Here is a 16,576-nt window from a genome sequence, read left to right on the forward strand (position 1 = left end):
AATGAAAACAGAGCAGTGAATGTAATGCTCAACATTTCTTCGGTTTAGAATCCAAGGTAGTCTGCAGAAGTTTCAATAATTAGTTGTTTCGAGTAGAATATAATTATGGGTGATTTGCCAAGTAATTACTTTGTGTTGCACAACTCTCCGCGATGTTATGCATATATAATAGCAAATTTAATATCTAGCAGGTAAACTCCATGAATTATGATGTTATAGAAAACGAGACTCATTCTACCCTCAACGCATTCATTGCGCGTAAAGAAAATATGCCTACACACAGAGTACTCTTTTCAACTAAGCGGTGTGCTTATTATATAGAAGGAACACATTTACATATTGACGCTAACAGTAACTTTTGAATAAGCAATTGATGAAAAGTACCATACGGGAAACACGGTTTCCTTCGAGCCAACCTCTGGATACCAAGACTATCGTGGGGACACAATGAAAAGTTGAATGCCTCTGTATGTTGTGAATTGTGCAGAAATGCGACGAGGTTAGAACAGAAGGACCTCACGAGCAATCTTCTTCAGCTTTGAATGATGGAACTCGAACTTCCACCCAGAGGAAGGCCTTAATAGAATCAAAACAGTTAAAATCAGAGGAATTAGAAGGAGATTAGGCATATGAAGTTGAAGAAATGGTGACACTAGAGAGAAAGGAAAACAACGACAAATTAGGTGGCTGTAAGTTTAATTTGACTGATAGTTTAGAACTTCCAAGTGAGGGTCCAAATGCAGAGAGGCGCGATGGTAGATATATAGAATTTTCGAGAAGTGGTATTGCTAAAATGAGTTTGCAGATAAGAAATGATTCAGCGGAAGCACTTAAGGTAGGTACAAATGTTATCAATAGGACTGAAGGAAATATGCAGATTGAGAACATTGAAATGATCGATATTCCGAAACTTGAGATGAGGATTAGAAACCTTGAAAACATCATTTCTGGAAAGGTTCCAGTGCCCGGGACAAGGTGAAAACAAGACAAAGCTAAAAATATAGTGTTGATGCTTCTCTAAGAAGTTGTTAGTTTTCTCTATTGATTAGTTATCGAAGACATATCGATGGTGTTACTGTCTCATTGTTCTCTTGCTAAGACCAATTTTATTGAACTAGTGGAATGAATTACAATTATCTCAGCTTTACAATTGTATTATGCTTCATATCGCTAATTTAGTTCATTTAGATCTTTCTCACTTTTCTGCTCTGCCTTCAAGGCGGGAACAGGCTCGACTAAAGCAAATTTGTGTAGTGTAGGGTTCATTAAAATGGGAAGTGCTCTTTAAGAACAAGAGTTTCTCCATTTCCAGAGCATGAAGCTGAAACTTCTTGTTAAGGATGGTAGGATCGTTAAGAAATCATTGTCAACTTAATTAATATCTAAGATATTTCATAAAGAATCAATCCTTTTCATAGAGTTGTAGCAAATAATAAAGGATTGATCAAGTGAGAAATAAGAGATAGCAACAAAGAGAGTTGCTAGATTACGAGTGCAAGAAAAATTATAAGTAAGAACTGTAAACCGAAGCAGTCCTTACTTTGAAATAATGAAATTCAAGTTGTGAATAACCAATTGTGTGTAATTATATTTAATCAAAACTCTCAATACTTGTTCATCCTGTCTCTGCCTCTCCTCGACCCCATTATAACCAACCTCTCACACCTCCTTACTGGGGCATCACACATCGCCTCTTCACATGGCCAAACCACCTCAATCTCCTTTCCCTAATTCTGTCCACCATGGAGGTTACTCCTACTTTGTCCTGAATATCTTCATTCTCAATCCTATCACTCCGAGTGTGTCCACAGATCCATCTCAATATTCTCATTTTCGTCACTTACATCTTCAAAACTATTAAGGTAAAAAAAAAATTGAAGCCCCGATCAATTGTGAACTTTATGATTTTATTTTCACTTTAATAATATATAGTTTAGGTAAAAAAAAGAATCATAGAAAAAACTACTTACTCTTTATATTCGATGATATAATATTTTAGAATTTTGAATGAAGTTTTTCACACTTTCATTATAGTAAATTAAATTCTATACAATATAATCCAACAAATTGTATTGCAAGTAAATGACTAACATCTTATTAGCACCCTTTTGTTGTGGTGTAGGTACACCTTTTCTACTAAAAATATATGGGATGTCAGAATTCGGGTTTTGAATAAAAACGACATTGTGATGTTTCATTTTGCTTACTAATATAAATATTAACAATAATATTACTATATGAATTTATAACTTGAAGTTGTCAATCCTTTGTTATTTGCTACAACTCTATGAAAAGGATTGATTTTTTATGAAATATCTTAGATATTAATTAAGTTGACAATGACTTCTTAACGAACCATCCTTAACAAGAAGTTTCAGTTTCATGCTTTGGAAAAGGAGAAACTCTGGTTCTTAAAGAGCACTTCCCATTTTAATGAACCCTACACTACGCAAATTTGTTTTAGTCGAGCCTGTTACAGCCTTAAAGGCAGAGCAGAAAAGTGAGAAAGATCTAAACTTCTTAGAGAAGCATCAACACTACATTTTTAGCTTTGTCTTGTTTTCACCTTGTCCCGGGCACTGGAACCTTTCCAGAAATGATGTTTTCAAGGTTTCTAATCCTCATCTCAAGTTTCAAAATATCGATCATTTCAATGTTCTCAATCTGCATATTTCCTTCGGTCCTATTGATAACATTTGTACCTACCTTATGTGCTTCCACTGAATCATTTCTTATCTGCAAATTCATTTTAGCAATACCACTTCTCGAAAATTCTGCATATCTACCATCGCGCCTATTTGCATTTGGACCCTCACTTGGAAGTTCTAAACTATCAGTAAAATTAAACTTACAGCCACCTAATTTGTCGTTGTTTTCCTTTCTCTCTAGTGTCACCATTTCTTTAGCTTCATATGCCTCATTTCTTTACCACCTTTCCCTTCAAAATACTCCATCCAGCCATGATGATAAAGATTCACTTTACTTTTTCCAAAAACTTTAAAAACTTCCCTAAGTCTTTCTTCCATTTCAACACACTCTTTAGTCTTAACAGGTTTCAACACAGAATGACCTAAAACAGAGAAACCACCTAAAACTAACAAATCCTCCAAAGTAACAGTTGATTCACCCAGGGGCGGACCTACAGTGGTTCAAGTGGGTTCATATAAACTCACTTCGTTGAAAATAACATTGTATATATATGTATATTTAATCAGTTTTTAAAATTTTATATGTATATATTAAATTTTGAACCCACTAACACAAGTCTGAAGCTTAGCCGAGTGGCTGAGGGGGTTCAATTTTCCCAGCCAACCTGGGATTGAATCCCTATAGCCACATTTTAGTTTTAATTCGTTTTTTTATATATATAAAACATTCATTCACACATTTTTTATATATATAAAACATTCATTCACACACAGTATGTTCTCTATGTAGGTGTAACTTTTGTCCTTTTAGTTACTTAGGAACTATAAAAAGTAGAACAATTTTTTACTTTTACATTTAAAGTCCAATAGTCAACAACTTTTGTCCTTTTTGTTTTTAGTTTTTTTTTTTTTAAAAAAAAAAAACTCAACTAAAAAGGCACTAATCCCTATTATTCTCAATTCTAAAAACCCTTTTATCTTCTTCTTTGTTGAAATCTTCTTGAACCTTTCTTACTTTTCCCCCCAAAATTTTGAGCATATTTTTTTGTTGAAGGAAAAAAACTCTTCCCGTCTCTCAAATCTCGCACAAGTATGTTTTTCACTCTTGATTCTAGTCTTTATATATACATATATGATTATTGTGGTTATTTTTTATTTCTTCAACTAAAAAATCCCTTATCATTCTAAAATCAACAAAAAATTACAAATAATATTAGGTATGTTTCTATGTATTCGATTCTGAAATAAAGGTTATAATTATTTTGTTTTTATTTGTTAAATGTTGAATGAAGAGAAATCATTCATAATATTCTTTTATCTTCTCAGTTTATATTGAAGCCTAGTTTTTCGTGCATCTTGTTATTTACCGTCTCATTCATAAGTCAATGTAAATTTTTTTCAAATGTATTAACATTGTTTAGTATAGTCAGATATGTATGTTGTTAGCCTCATAAAAGTGCATTGTCTAAATTGTAGTCTTTTGTTTTATTGATCTAACTTGACAAGAATGCTTTCAACATAGTAATGTCAAGTTAATAAGATGCTATGGCAATTTATTAAAGTTAAGCAATGCAAATTGCAAGATCATTTAATTGAAATTCCATTTATTTAACAACGCTTTGTTTAGTTACTTTCTAATTAGAATTTTAATTTGGTAATACAGGTTGAATATCAAATGAAGAGATTTTTCTCTCCTATATCCTCCAAGTTGCCACAATCAAGTTCATCCGCTCAAAATGCTCCTCGGGTGGAAGAAAACTTGAACCAATTAGAAGAAACTCATCATTCCGCTAAAAGATTGAAACAAGGGGTAGATTTGGATTCTTTACCGGCTGATCCAAAGAAAAGAATACCCATTCGAGACTATCATCCTGATGAACGTGATGAGATTAGACGAGCATATATCCAAAGAGGTCCTCATCAACCTCGAAGTCGCGAGTTTTCTCAAAGTGATATTTCTGGATTAAAACACAGTTTTAATCGCAAATGGTTTAAAAAATATCATGATTGGTTGGAGTATAGTGTGACTGAAGATGCAGCTTATTGTTTGTGTTGTTATTTATTTCAAGATGAAAGCATTCATCAAGGTGGAGGTGAAACATTTTCAAGTATAAGGTTCAGGAGTTGGCACAAAAAGAAAAGATTAGATACGCATATTGGTAAGTCAAACAGTGTTCACAATCAGGCAAAGAAGAAGTGTGAAGATCTAATGTGACAAGAACAATCAATTCAAGCCGCATTTGTTAAGCTATCAAATCAAACCAAGCTTGAGCACAAAATTCGCTTAAAGGCTTCAATTGAAGTGGCGAGACTTCTCTTGAATCAAGGATTGGCATTTCGTGTACATCGTGAAGATGAATCATCGCTAAACAAAGGTAACTTTCTTGAAATTCTTTCATGGTATGCGAAGCGGTGTGATAAAATTGGTGAACTTGTGTTGAAAAAGGCTCCAAAAAATGACCAAATGACTTCTCATAAAATTCAAAAAGATATAGTCATTGCATGTAAGCTTGAAACAATTAAAGCTATTATGGAGGATCTAAACGGTGACTATTTTTCATTGTTAGTTGATGAATCTTGTGATATATCACGTAAGGAGCAAATGGCAATTGTTTTGCGTTATGTTGATAGAAAGGGGTCTGTGGTGGAACGGTTCATAGGAATTATTCATGCTCATGATACTAGTGTTTTATGTTTGAAAGAAGCTATTATTAACTATCTTGCGCAACATTCTTTGAGTTTATCTTTTATACGAGGGAAATGCTATGATGGAGCTAGCAATATGCAAGGGAGTTTAAGTGGCCTTAAAGTTTTGATTCAACAAGAAAGTAAATCAGCTCATGCAATTCATTGTTTTGCTCACCAACTTCAGTTAACTCTTGTTGGGGTATCTAAAAAATGCCTTCAAGTTGGAGAACTTGTATTGCTGGTTTCTAATGTCTTAAATGTAGTGGGAGGTTCTTTTAAACGTATGGATGAACTTCAAGAATCTCAAGCAAAAAAAGTTCAAGTGGCACTTGATATGGGTGAGGTTGAAAGTGGTAAGGGATTGAATCAAGAACTTGGTCTTGCTAGAGCTGCCAATACTCGGTGGGGTTCACATTACAAATCTTTTAAGAACTTCATTAGTATGTTTGGCTCTATTACTAATGTTCTTGATACTATTGTTGTTGATTCTGAATCTGTTGAAGAAAAAGCTAAGGCAACCAGATATCTTAAAGTTTGTCAAACATTTGAGATTGCTTTCTTATTACATTTAATGAGAGATATTTTAGTGATCACAAATGAGCTTAATGAGTCTTTACAAAAGAAAGAACAAGATATTGCAAATGCCATTCTACTTGTTAAAGTGGTGAAGAAACGATTGCAAGATTTAAGGAATGAAGGATGGGATTCACTTGTCGAGAATGTGTCTGCATTTTGTGTCAAGTATGATATTTTGATACCTAATTTTGAAGAGTTCTATGTTAATTTTGGAAGATCTCGACGTAAAGTTGCTGAGTATACTATTTCACATCACTATCGTGTGGAAGTATTTTTTAAGATTATTGATTGGCAGCTTCAAGAACTCAATGATTGTTTTAATGAGGTTAGAACAGATTTTCTTATTGGAGTTGCTTGCTTAAATCCAGTTGACTCATTTTCTAGTTTTGACATCAAGAACGTATTGAGAATGGTTGAATTATATCCTGATGATTTTGGTGAAAATGTAATGGTTACTCTTAGGAATCAGCTAGAGACTTATATAGTTGATGTTGATAAAAGGTTCTCCAACTTAAAAGGGCTTGGCAATCTTTCTGAAATGCTAGTTAAGGTAAAGAAGCATTTAAATTATCCTCTTGTGTTTCGCCTTATAAAATTTGCGTTGCTCCTGCCGGTTGCTACTGCTACAGTTGAAAGAGCTTTCCCGGCAATGAAGTTGATCAAGAGTGAATTGCGAAATCGAATGGATGATGATTTTCTGAGTAGTTGTATGGTGCCTTATGTAGAGAAAAGAATATTTAATACTATTTCTGATGAGAGTATTATGAATAGGTTTCAAGAAATGAAAACTCGTAGAATAGAATTGTAATGATATATTTTAATTAATCAAAAATTGTTTTGTTTGCATTTTTGCTTATTTATTTTTTATATCTTGAATCCACTTCGTGAAAATCCTGGGTCGCCACTGGATTCGCTTCATGGTAAAATGAATGTGTTAGTCTCCAAACACCATTTTTCACCAAGAGCAAGAATCAAATCACTATGAAGATGAATCTTGAATGTTGAAGCTCTAATAGCTTCAAAGATTCTAGCTTTTTTCCATGTTTGTTGATATAAAGGCTTTAACTCATTAACCCATTTAGACCATCCATTCATATACATAACCCCACCTCTAAACTTAACATTTAGTGAAGAAAGACAAGATGTTGTCATCAATTCTTGAATTTTGGGTCTTGAAGGGAGAAATGGGGGGTTTTGGGAAGAGGGTAAGGTTGGTTTAAGAAAATGGGCAACTCTTAAAATGGGTTTTACTTCTTCATCATCATCATAAATGGGTGAAATCATGAGCTCTTTTCTTTCTTCCATTAGTGCATATTCTTCTGATGAATCCACCATTGTTGTTAGCTTCTTTTTCTATTCTTTTTTTGTTTTTAACAACTTTTATGTAAGGGTTTTGAAGAATGGACAAAATTTTATAACCAATAAAAAGACAGGACAAAATACACTGTCACAGCCAAAATCTTTCTTTTTGTTTTGAGAAATCATGTGTCTTCCCGTCTCAATTCATGTGACATTTTTCTTGTTTCGAAATTGAAATGATTTTTTCTTCCACAGTATTTGTTTTCATGTCTTTTATATACATTTCAAATTACTAATTAATTTGACTATAGCACCAAATATACGGTTAAAATTAAGATATTTGAATCTTTAATACGAATAATATTGCTGCATAAAATTGAGACAAAGGGAATACTAAGTCGAATTTTTTAAACAATTGTCAATTCATACATGAAATTTTTAAGTTTTTTTTTTTTACATATCTAGGATTATAGTGGTATATATTGAATTTTTAGTAAAACTGTGTCGATATTTATAGCAGATACGATAAAAACTTGATCATCATATATATAAGTAAGACGAATCCTTGAGTCACGAACAAAATTGGACGTTCAACCAACGCACCAAGAGATATATATCTTTTGTCAAGTAACGTCATTTTGTTCGATATATCACTTTATGTATAGTCATTATATATATATATATATATATATATCATGTCTAGTTCCTAATTTATCTTCATCATTAATTATAGTTATTTCTCTATTATATTTTCAAGACATTGTATTTATTGTATTCAAAGGGTGATATAATAAATTACCCCTTTATTTATAGTCTCTTAAATAGTATGCAAAGTCAATAGTAAACAAGTATTGTTGGACAGAGGGAGTACTTGTCATTTCACAAAATCAATACATAAATAACACTATTCTTCTTATTTTACCCTTGAGATTTATTAGCCTTGAAAGTATGAATTTAACCAACATAGGAAAACTAAATGATTAATTCATGTTCATAGGTCTGTTTAATTAATCAAATAAATTAATTTATGTTCATTTATTGAAAACTTGACTTCAAGAGATTATTAAATAAGGGTACAATGATAAACTTACATATTTTCTCTGTTCACTTTTAATTGTCATGTTGCGCTTTTCGAGAGTTAATTCGACTAATTTTCAAAGTTAAATTAGATTATATTAATTTGATATTTTAAACAAAAAAAATAGATATGCAAAAACTATACGAAAAGTACTATAAATTACAATTTTGTGCATATCAATATGATGAAAAAATACATCATAAAATGTTAGTCAATTTTTTTATCGATCGACTCTAAAAGAAAAACATGACAATAAAAAGTGAACGAAGGGAGTAATTTTTTAAGAAGTGTGAAATCTAAAATGGTGATATATAAATGAAATATTATTGAGTGAATATATACCCAACATGCTATTTTTTAAATATTTTTTTATATATCCAACATGCTTTATATGTGCTTATTGGTTATATATGTATTAATAAAATAATGTACACGTTTTTAGAACATGCCAAATATCAATATGTACCTGATGGTACAATGTGAACTTTACACCATGTCATATTTTATTTTGTCATAATTTTCATCACAAATATCATGTTTACTTGATGCTTTATAGGAGATAATATATTTTATTTTCAAGATTTTAATATAACATATTAAATTTTTGTTTGACCATATATTTTAAATTTTGAAATTTGAAAATTTGAGTTTTTAAAGTTATGAAATTTTTTCACAATCTATGGTCAAATATTAATTAAAAAATATTAATTACACTAAAATTTCAAACTATGGTCAAATACTAATTAAAAAATTATTTATTATTCTAAATTTAGAGAATCTAGTCAAACACTTAAGTAAGAAATATCAATTACACTAATAATGTATAACGCTTAAAACTCATTTTCTTTTATTATTGACTTTTAAAATTACAATATTACTTTAGTTAATGACTAACTACCTACATTTCAAGATTTTAATATCACATATTAAAAAAAATTGTTTGACCATATATTTTAAATTTTGAAATTTAAAAAAAATTAGTCTTTAAAGTTATGAATTTTTTTCACAATCTATGGTCAAACATTAATTAAAAAATATTATTGCACTAAAATTTCAAACTATGGTCAAATACTAATTAAAAAATTATTTATTATACTAAATTTAGAGAATCTGGTCAAACACTTGAGTAAGAAATATCAATTACACTAATAATGTATAACACTTAAAACTCATTTTCTTTTATTATTGACTTTTAAAATTACAATATTACTTTAGTTAATGACTCACTACCTACATTCGGAAAAGTGACTATTGTCATTATGTAACATTTCCTTTTTTGTATACAAACTTTTAAGGTGTGTTTGGCAGGAAGGAAAATATATTTGACCAACTAAATATAATAAAGTTAAAAATATTTTCTAGAAAATATATATTTTTCTACATACCAAAAACTATTGGTCAAAATAAAATTAATTTTCCCTTACCTGGAAATTATCAATTAATGATTACTAAAATTCATTTCACACAACAAACACTCTGAAAGTCTTTTTTTTTTCTTTCATTTTTCCGTACAAAGACTCTTCTTGTTCCTTAAGGAAAAAATAAAACTCACTCTCTTACTGAAATTTTCCATTTTCAAGAATGAAAGATTCAATCTTTGATGAAATTGATGAAAGAGAAGAGTTAATGGTTTCACCATTTGGTGGAATCCCACAAATGAGGAAAGCCCATTTCTTGGAACCAACTGTTTCATCCATTGAAGGTCCAAGCTTGAAGCTTCCTTCACTCCCTTTTTCATCTGAAGCTGAATGGCCATTAAAAGTTTCTTTTAATGGCTGTAGGAATCACCAGCACAAATGGAAGAAATGGGTTGAAGCTATGGAGTCTGTTCATCATTCTGTGTGGAAAGCTGCAGGTATTTATGAAGCTATTATGGGTTCGGTTTACAAAGTTTATATAGATAAAGATTTGATTTTGGGGTTGGTTGAAAGATGGTCCTGTGAGACCAACACATTTGTGTTTCCTTGGGGGGAAGCTACGGTGAGTCTTGAGGACATGATGGTTTTGGGAGGGTTCCCTGTTTTGGGTAGCCCTGTTTTGTCCCCCCTTCAATCCCCTGAGTTGGTAGAAATTGAAGAGAATCTTGAAGAAGCTCGAAGGGAGCTTATCGGATTGAAGGCTGATAACCATACTAGATGGTTAAATTTTTTCATGTACAGTGGTAGGAATATTGAACATGAAGCTTTTCTGTCTCTATGGTTATCAAGGTTTGTGTTTCCAGGTAATGAGTATGATAAAATAGGTACACATGTTTTCCCTATAGCTGTAAATCTTGCTAGAGGTATGCGATTAGCGCTTGCTCCTGTTGTGCTTGCTAGTATATATAGGGACTTGGGCATGTTGAAACAGACTATGATAATGGTTTCATCAAATGAGCCAAGTAGTGATGGAGATGATGGAGATACATTTAACATTCTAGAATTTAGTCTTTGGGCGCCATTGTTCTTTGTTCAAGTTTGGGCTTGGGAGAGATTGGTAACTTTGCAGCCAGAGCAGCCTCAGAATTGTAATATGGTTAATGGGGTGAGAATAGGACGATGGCACAATGCAAAACAAGTGGATGTGATTAATGTGAGGACTACTATTGACTTGTCTGGAGATACGTTTCAGTGGAGGCCATACACCTTGGCTGTGGAAGGTTGGTTAATTCCCAAGTTTTACAAGGAAAAAGAAGAGTGGATTGAAGGGAAAAAATTGGATCAAGAAATGGAGTCTTTCATTCGATGCTTAAGGGTGTGTGAGCTTATTGGGTTAGATTGTCAAGAGCCTTATCGACCAAATCGTGTATCAATGCAGTTTGGATATGATCAAGACTTTCCTAAATGGATACCTCGCTCGCCTTCAAGTCCAGAGCTTTCCTGGTACAACTACAGCATACCTATTGATTCTGATTTGAGGTTATATTATCCGTCTAGGCTGTTTGAACCGGATGTAACTACACGGTATTTGAAATGGTGGAGAAAAGAAATATTATTTCTAGCTGATGCATTGAAAGGATTGTCTCAGGGACGAAGGAGTAAAAGAAAATCAAAACGGCTTTCTAACCTTTATGCTTCTCCTGTTTTTACTCCCAAGTTGAGGAAGGTAAAAGTAGAAACTGATTGGGATGTTTCTGATGTTCTTCCTGGTCTACCTACTGAATATCAACAGAAACAAGTGGAGAACTACCCTGAAGTCCCTCCTGGTTTTTCTCCCCAGTATCGTTGGAAAAATGACAAGAATTTGTCTATTGGAGTTTCGCAAACAATGGCTTGTGACATTGTGCCTCCTGGTTTTCTGGTCAAGCATATTGCAAAAGAAAAAGTTTGCACATCCACTGACCATGCAGATGACAAAAATGAGATTGGCAATGTGGTTCTTAGCAAGGGTGGTGGGGAAAATGACAAGAAGAATTTGTCTATAGGGGTTTCACAAACAATGGCTTGTGACATTGTGACTCCTCGTTCAACGGAGAAGCATATTGCAGCAGAAACAGTTTATTCATCCACCGATTATGCACATGGCAGCAATGGAAGTAGCACTGTCGTTCCTCCCAAGTGTGTGGTGGAATATGACAAGGAGAATTTTTCTATGGAGGTTTGTCAAACAGTGACTGGCGACATTGTGCCTCCTGGTTTAACGGAGAATCATAATGCAGGACAAAGTGTTTACACATCCACTGATGCACATGACAGCAATGGGAGTAGCAGTGTTGTTCCTCCCAACTGCGTTGTGGAATATGAAGAGGAGAATTTATCTATGGAGGTTTCTCAAACAGTAGCCTGCGACGTTGTGCCTCCTGGTTCAACAGAGAATCATACTGACTGGGAATATGACAGAGATGAGAGTAACAGGAATAAAGCCCGCGATCTTCTTGACATATGTGGTAATCTCATAGCTGATATAGATCTTCAGCTTGACGAGCTCAAGAGTTGAGCCTTATTCGATATTATAGATAGATTTTTCAAGCATGGTCCCGGAATCTTATTTCATTAGTATCTACAAGACATGATGTAACTTCAGGCTATTGAGAACATTACCTTAGATAAGAGGGTGTGGAGGACGCGTATTAGGGTAGGAGATTAATAGCTAGTGAAGAGTTGTTTTGCTTTTAGAGAGTTTAGACTTGTTGTCGTTCTTGCTTTTGATATCTATTATTGTCTATTGATTACTTCGATTATCGCATTATTTTATAGTTCTTTATTCCTTTCTCGTAGGCTTTCCTTGTTAGTTGTTTATTTTCGAAACCATTTTTTTTATACTTGGATTTGTTACCCTTAAGTCAAAGATCTTTCGAAAACAGTTGCGTATACTCTATTCTCCCAGTCTCCCTATACTCCCGTCATGCAATTTTACTGTATATGCTACTATATCGCTCCCGTGTAAGGGTCGGTCTATCCCATAAAAGGGGTCCTCCTATGTGAAATGGATTTCGAAGCCAGCTAGTCTCCTATTTTGTATCTCGTAAGCTGGTTGTGCAAAGTTTGTTTGTTCATACAGACAATGTGATTTTGGGATTTTTTTGTTTGCTCCGCAAGGTAGTCAGAGACGGCCAGGTTTTCATTAAACAGACGAGATAATCTTCAACTGCACAAAAGTTGTGCGGAGAACGAGTAAGAATTGTGTATGTCATCCAATTCTTTGACGCATGGCAAGATTACTCTAGCACTCTAAGTGACACACCAAATATTGATACTTCTCATTTTTCGTAATTTGACTCTAAAAATAATTTTTATAAAAGACTAATCAAATACAATTTACCTATTAAGAATCACTTTCGGATTGAACTACCTAAACATAATTATTTTTTTTCCTTTAAAATATATTTTAATGGAAAGCTATTTTAATATTTTTTTTTAAAAAAAATTCCCCATTTGTTCCTCAATTTCCTGAGCAACATAAACCCTAAATCTTAGATTCTTAGCTATTGCTCCTCACTTTCAAAACCCTAAACAGAGACAATCAAATTGAATTCGCCGGCCGCCGCCGCCGCCGCCTTAAAGAGAAAAATGGTATTGAAGCTATTCGAGGGTGACGATGATGAGTTGGACAAGATTGAGATTAACGAGGAATTCGCCCGCAGGTACGAGCACAACAAGAAAAGAGAAGACTTGCAAAAGCTGGAAGAGCTGAAGAAGAAAGGCATAGTTGATGACTCCGACACAGCATCCGACGACGAAGAAGATGAAGAAGATGAGGATTTGGATCCTTCAAGTAATTTAAAGTTTTTTGATGGTTTGCTTAAGATTAAAAAAGGTGACCCTGTTTTGAATACTAAAGATGCTAAGTTATTTAATTCTGAATCTGAAACAAATTCTTCGTCGTCGGAGGAAATGGAGAAGAAAGTGAAAAAGAAAAAGCAAAAGCCAATGTATTTGAAGGATGTAGTCTCTAAGCATTTGATTGAGGAGGGTCCCGAATTTGGAGACGAAGAGGAGGAGGAGGAGGAGAAGAAAGTGAAGACGTATTCTGAGGAGCAAGATGATTTGAGAGACGAGTTTTTAAATGCTGTCAAGGAAGAGGAAGAAGAAGAGGGGGACTTGTTTAAGGTGAAAGAGGCTGAGAAAGATAAGGAGGAGGGTGACCCGGAGTTTACTAAGAAGTTGGATGAGTTTTTCGGGGAGGATGATAAACTCGATGAGGAGACGGTGTTTCTAAAGGATTTTTTTAGGAAGGAGATGTGGAGGGATGATAAGGAAAGTAGTAAGAAAGGGGATGAAAAGATGGAGGAGGTGGAATTTTCAGAGGATGAGGAGGAGATTGAGAGACAAGAGGATTATGAGAGGGAGTTTAATTTTAGATTCGAGGAAAATGCAGGTGATCGAGTGTGGGGACATTCAAGGAAGGTGGAGGGATCAGTGAGGAAGAAGCCGAATGCGAGGAAGTTGCAGAGGGAGAGAAAGGAAGAGAGAATGGTGCAGGCAGAAGAGGAGAGAAAAGAGGAGTTGAAACGATTGAAGAATCTGAAGAAGAAGGAGATGAAGGAGAAGCTTGAGAAGATTAAGGAGACTGCTGGGATAGGAGATGACGGGGTTTGTTTGTTGGATATGGATGATTTGGAGGAGGAATTTGATCCAGACAAGTACGATAGAAAGATGAAGGCGTCTTTTGGTGATGCCTACTATGACGGGGATGATATGGATCCTGAATTTGGAAATGATGAGGATGAACTTGAGAAGCCAGATTTTGACAAGGAAGATGAGTTACTGGGACTCCCCAAGGGATGGGATAATGTGGACGAGCCTCGTGATGGGTTTTTATCAACTAGGGAAAAACTTCTGAAAACTATAGAGAATGAAGGTGATCACGAGCAAACAACAGATGACAATAAAATAAGTGAAGATGACGATGAGGCTGCTGAAGAAGGTAAACGAAAGAAGAAACGGAAGCGAACTAATACAGTTATGAAGGCAGTTAGAGAAGAACTAATGGAGGAGTATTATAAATTGGACTATGAGGATACTATTGGGGATTTGAAGACAAGATTTAAGTATAGGCCTGTCAAAGCTAAAAGATTCGGGCTTGCTCCAGCGGAGGTGCTAATGATGGAGGATACGGAGTTAAATCAGTATGTCCCTTTGAAGAAGATAGCGCCATATAGAGAAAAGGAATGGAAGGTATCCCGTTTGAAAATGTTGCAACTGAAAGATGTGCCAAAATCTGACAAGAAGCCAAAGTTTGATAATAAGGAAAAAGTTGAAGCTGAGACCGATGATAGAAAAAGGAAACAAGAAGAATCTGATGGAGACACAAACAAACAATCCAGGCGAAGTAGGAAACGAAAGAAACAAGCTGAGCATAAAGTATCTACATCAAGGTTTAAGATATATTCAGCTACCCTATCAGGGTCAAACAGCAAAAAGAAGTAGCCGCCAGTTAATGGGGGAGCAGTTTTGTATTACAGGTAGTTATTTAAGAATTATTTTGCAGCATGTTCGTTTTTAAAGTGGTTTGTTCGAATCATATTATTTATTTCAGATTGTAATTCTGTTATGTGGAAAAAAATTGTATCTGGTATTGTTTTAGTTGAAACTATCAAGTACATTTGTTTCATGATGCTGTATTGTGGAAAATTAATGAAGTAGTTCAGAAGTTTAAATGTCACTATAGTTTTAAATGCCTGGAATTGTTGTAGTCTATCTGAAATCAAGTAAACAACTAACATAGAATCCTTCAGACTACTGTCGGTCAGCTCTATTATCATACGGATGATGAGTCTGCTTTGTAGATGTATAGTGGTTGTGTGATCAAATACATGTCCTATATACCATTTATCGTAGATAGATTTGAGAATAGGTGTGATAGCAAGGTCCTTTTTTGTGTTTTCCCCCCTGTATTGAACCAAAGCAATGGGAGAGAGAAGAAGAGTTACACCAGTAGAATGGGAGAACGGTAGAAGTGTATTTGTGGTAGTTATTTGTGTATTAGAAGTGAATAGAAATTTACTTTTTATCAGAAAAAGAGTTGAGTATCACAGCACTATATCAAACAATGAGGTGGGTAACGGATTAATTGAACATCAAGTTTGCTATGCATTGAGAAGAATCGATTATTGTTTTGTTAAGTAGAATTGCCTCAATTCATTTACTTAACTATAAAGTTGGTTTTCATTTCTGTGCAACTCTCATGTACTAAGGTCTTCTCTCTGGCATTGATCGCAGTTATGAAGCAAATTGCTGATTACAAGGTAGATATCCGGGAGTTCATGTTGTAGCTTTTAAAGATGCAGATACACTTCACCCGTGCAGCTTAGTTTGAAAAAACGTCTGAGTTGCTGAAGTCCGTTGTCATGCTTGAGGAACTTATTTGTTGAGTGGTAGGAGCTAAGCGTTTAATAGGAAGTTCATATTTATTGGAATTTTGCAAATTAAATTTCCTTCTTTTGCCAGTTTTTACTAAGAGTGTTGAGATGAAACATGTACCAGATTACTCATTCTGTCCTAAAACAAAAGGATTTTGCTAATGCTAGTATTTGTTCTTTACAACAACCCCCTCTTTTTGCTGCTTGTTAATGACAAACCTGTGGTTTACCCCTTGTGTGTGGCGAAGTAGTCCATGAGGTGGGTTGAGAACCATGGAATCTCAGGTTCAAATCCAAGACAAACACACTAGGTATCATCATTGCAAATGTTAGATTACAATATAATGTTTTGTTTGTAAGGTTGAGAAATATATGAGTAGACGTTAGATTTGAGTCTGAAAGAGTATATTCTAACTTAATCTGATAGCATAAAAGTTCTTTACACCGTCAGTACATATAACTAAACTCTCTTTCAAGAACACACGTCATACCATCTTCAAATTGAAG

General features: G+C 34.1%; 3 protein-coding genes across 3 annotated transcripts; all 3 read left to right on the top strand.

The window, feature by feature from the left end:
• Nucleotides 1-4,323: 4,323 nt before the first annotated feature.
• Nucleotides 4,324-6,720, top strand: LOC125807502 (uncharacterized). Its single transcript, XM_049487230.1, has 2 exons — nucleotides 4,324-4,807; nucleotides 4,883-6,720. Exons 1-2 carry the CDS (start codon nucleotides 4,324-4,326, stop codon nucleotides 6,718-6,720), a joined length of 2,322 nt encoding a protein of 773 aa, XP_049343187.1.
• Nucleotides 6,721-9,858: 3,138 nt separating this feature from the next.
• On the top strand, nucleotides 9,859-12,204 carry LOC125807513 (uncharacterized). Its single transcript, XM_049487240.1, has one exon. The coding sequence runs from the start codon at nucleotides 9,871-9,873 to the stop codon at nucleotides 12,202-12,204; it is 2,334 nt and encodes a 777-aa protein (XP_049343197.1). The 5' UTR covers nucleotides 9,859-9,870.
• Nucleotides 12,205-13,152: 948 nt separating this feature from the next.
• On the top strand, nucleotides 13,153-16,231 carry LOC125807630 (uncharacterized). The gene is made up of 2 exons (XM_049487369.1): nucleotides 13,153-15,172; nucleotides 15,930-16,231. Exon 1 carries the CDS (start codon nucleotides 13,278-13,280, stop codon nucleotides 15,135-15,137), a length of 1,860 nt encoding a protein of 619 aa, XP_049343326.1. The 5' UTR covers nucleotides 13,153-13,277; the 3' UTR covers nucleotides 15,138-15,172; nucleotides 15,930-16,231.
• Nucleotides 16,232-16,576: the final 345 nt, after the last annotated feature.

The sequence above is a fragment of the Solanum verrucosum genome, unplaced genomic scaffold, assembly GCF_900185275.1.
Source record: "Solanum verrucosum unplaced genomic scaffold, falcon-dt-bn FXZP01000277.1, whole genome shotgun sequence".
NCBI classification, from domain to species: Eukaryota; Viridiplantae; Streptophyta; class Magnoliopsida; order Solanales; family Solanaceae; genus Solanum; species Solanum verrucosum.

Coding starts and splice junctions, on each gene's coding strand:
- LOC125807502 (XM_049487230.1), top strand. CDS start 4,324: ATGAAGAGATTTTTCTCTCCTATATCCTCCAAGTTGCCACAATCAAGT. Junction 4,808..4,882: donor AAGATTAGATACGCATATTG/GTAAGTCAAACA, acceptor AATCAATTCAAG/CCGCATTTGTTAAGCTATCA.
- LOC125807513 (XM_049487240.1), top strand. CDS start 9,871: ATGAAAGATTCAATCTTTGATGAAATTGATGAAAGAGAAGAGTTAATG.
- LOC125807630 (XM_049487369.1), top strand. CDS start 13,278: ATGGTATTGAAGCTATTCGAGGGTGACGATGATGAGTTGGACAAGATT.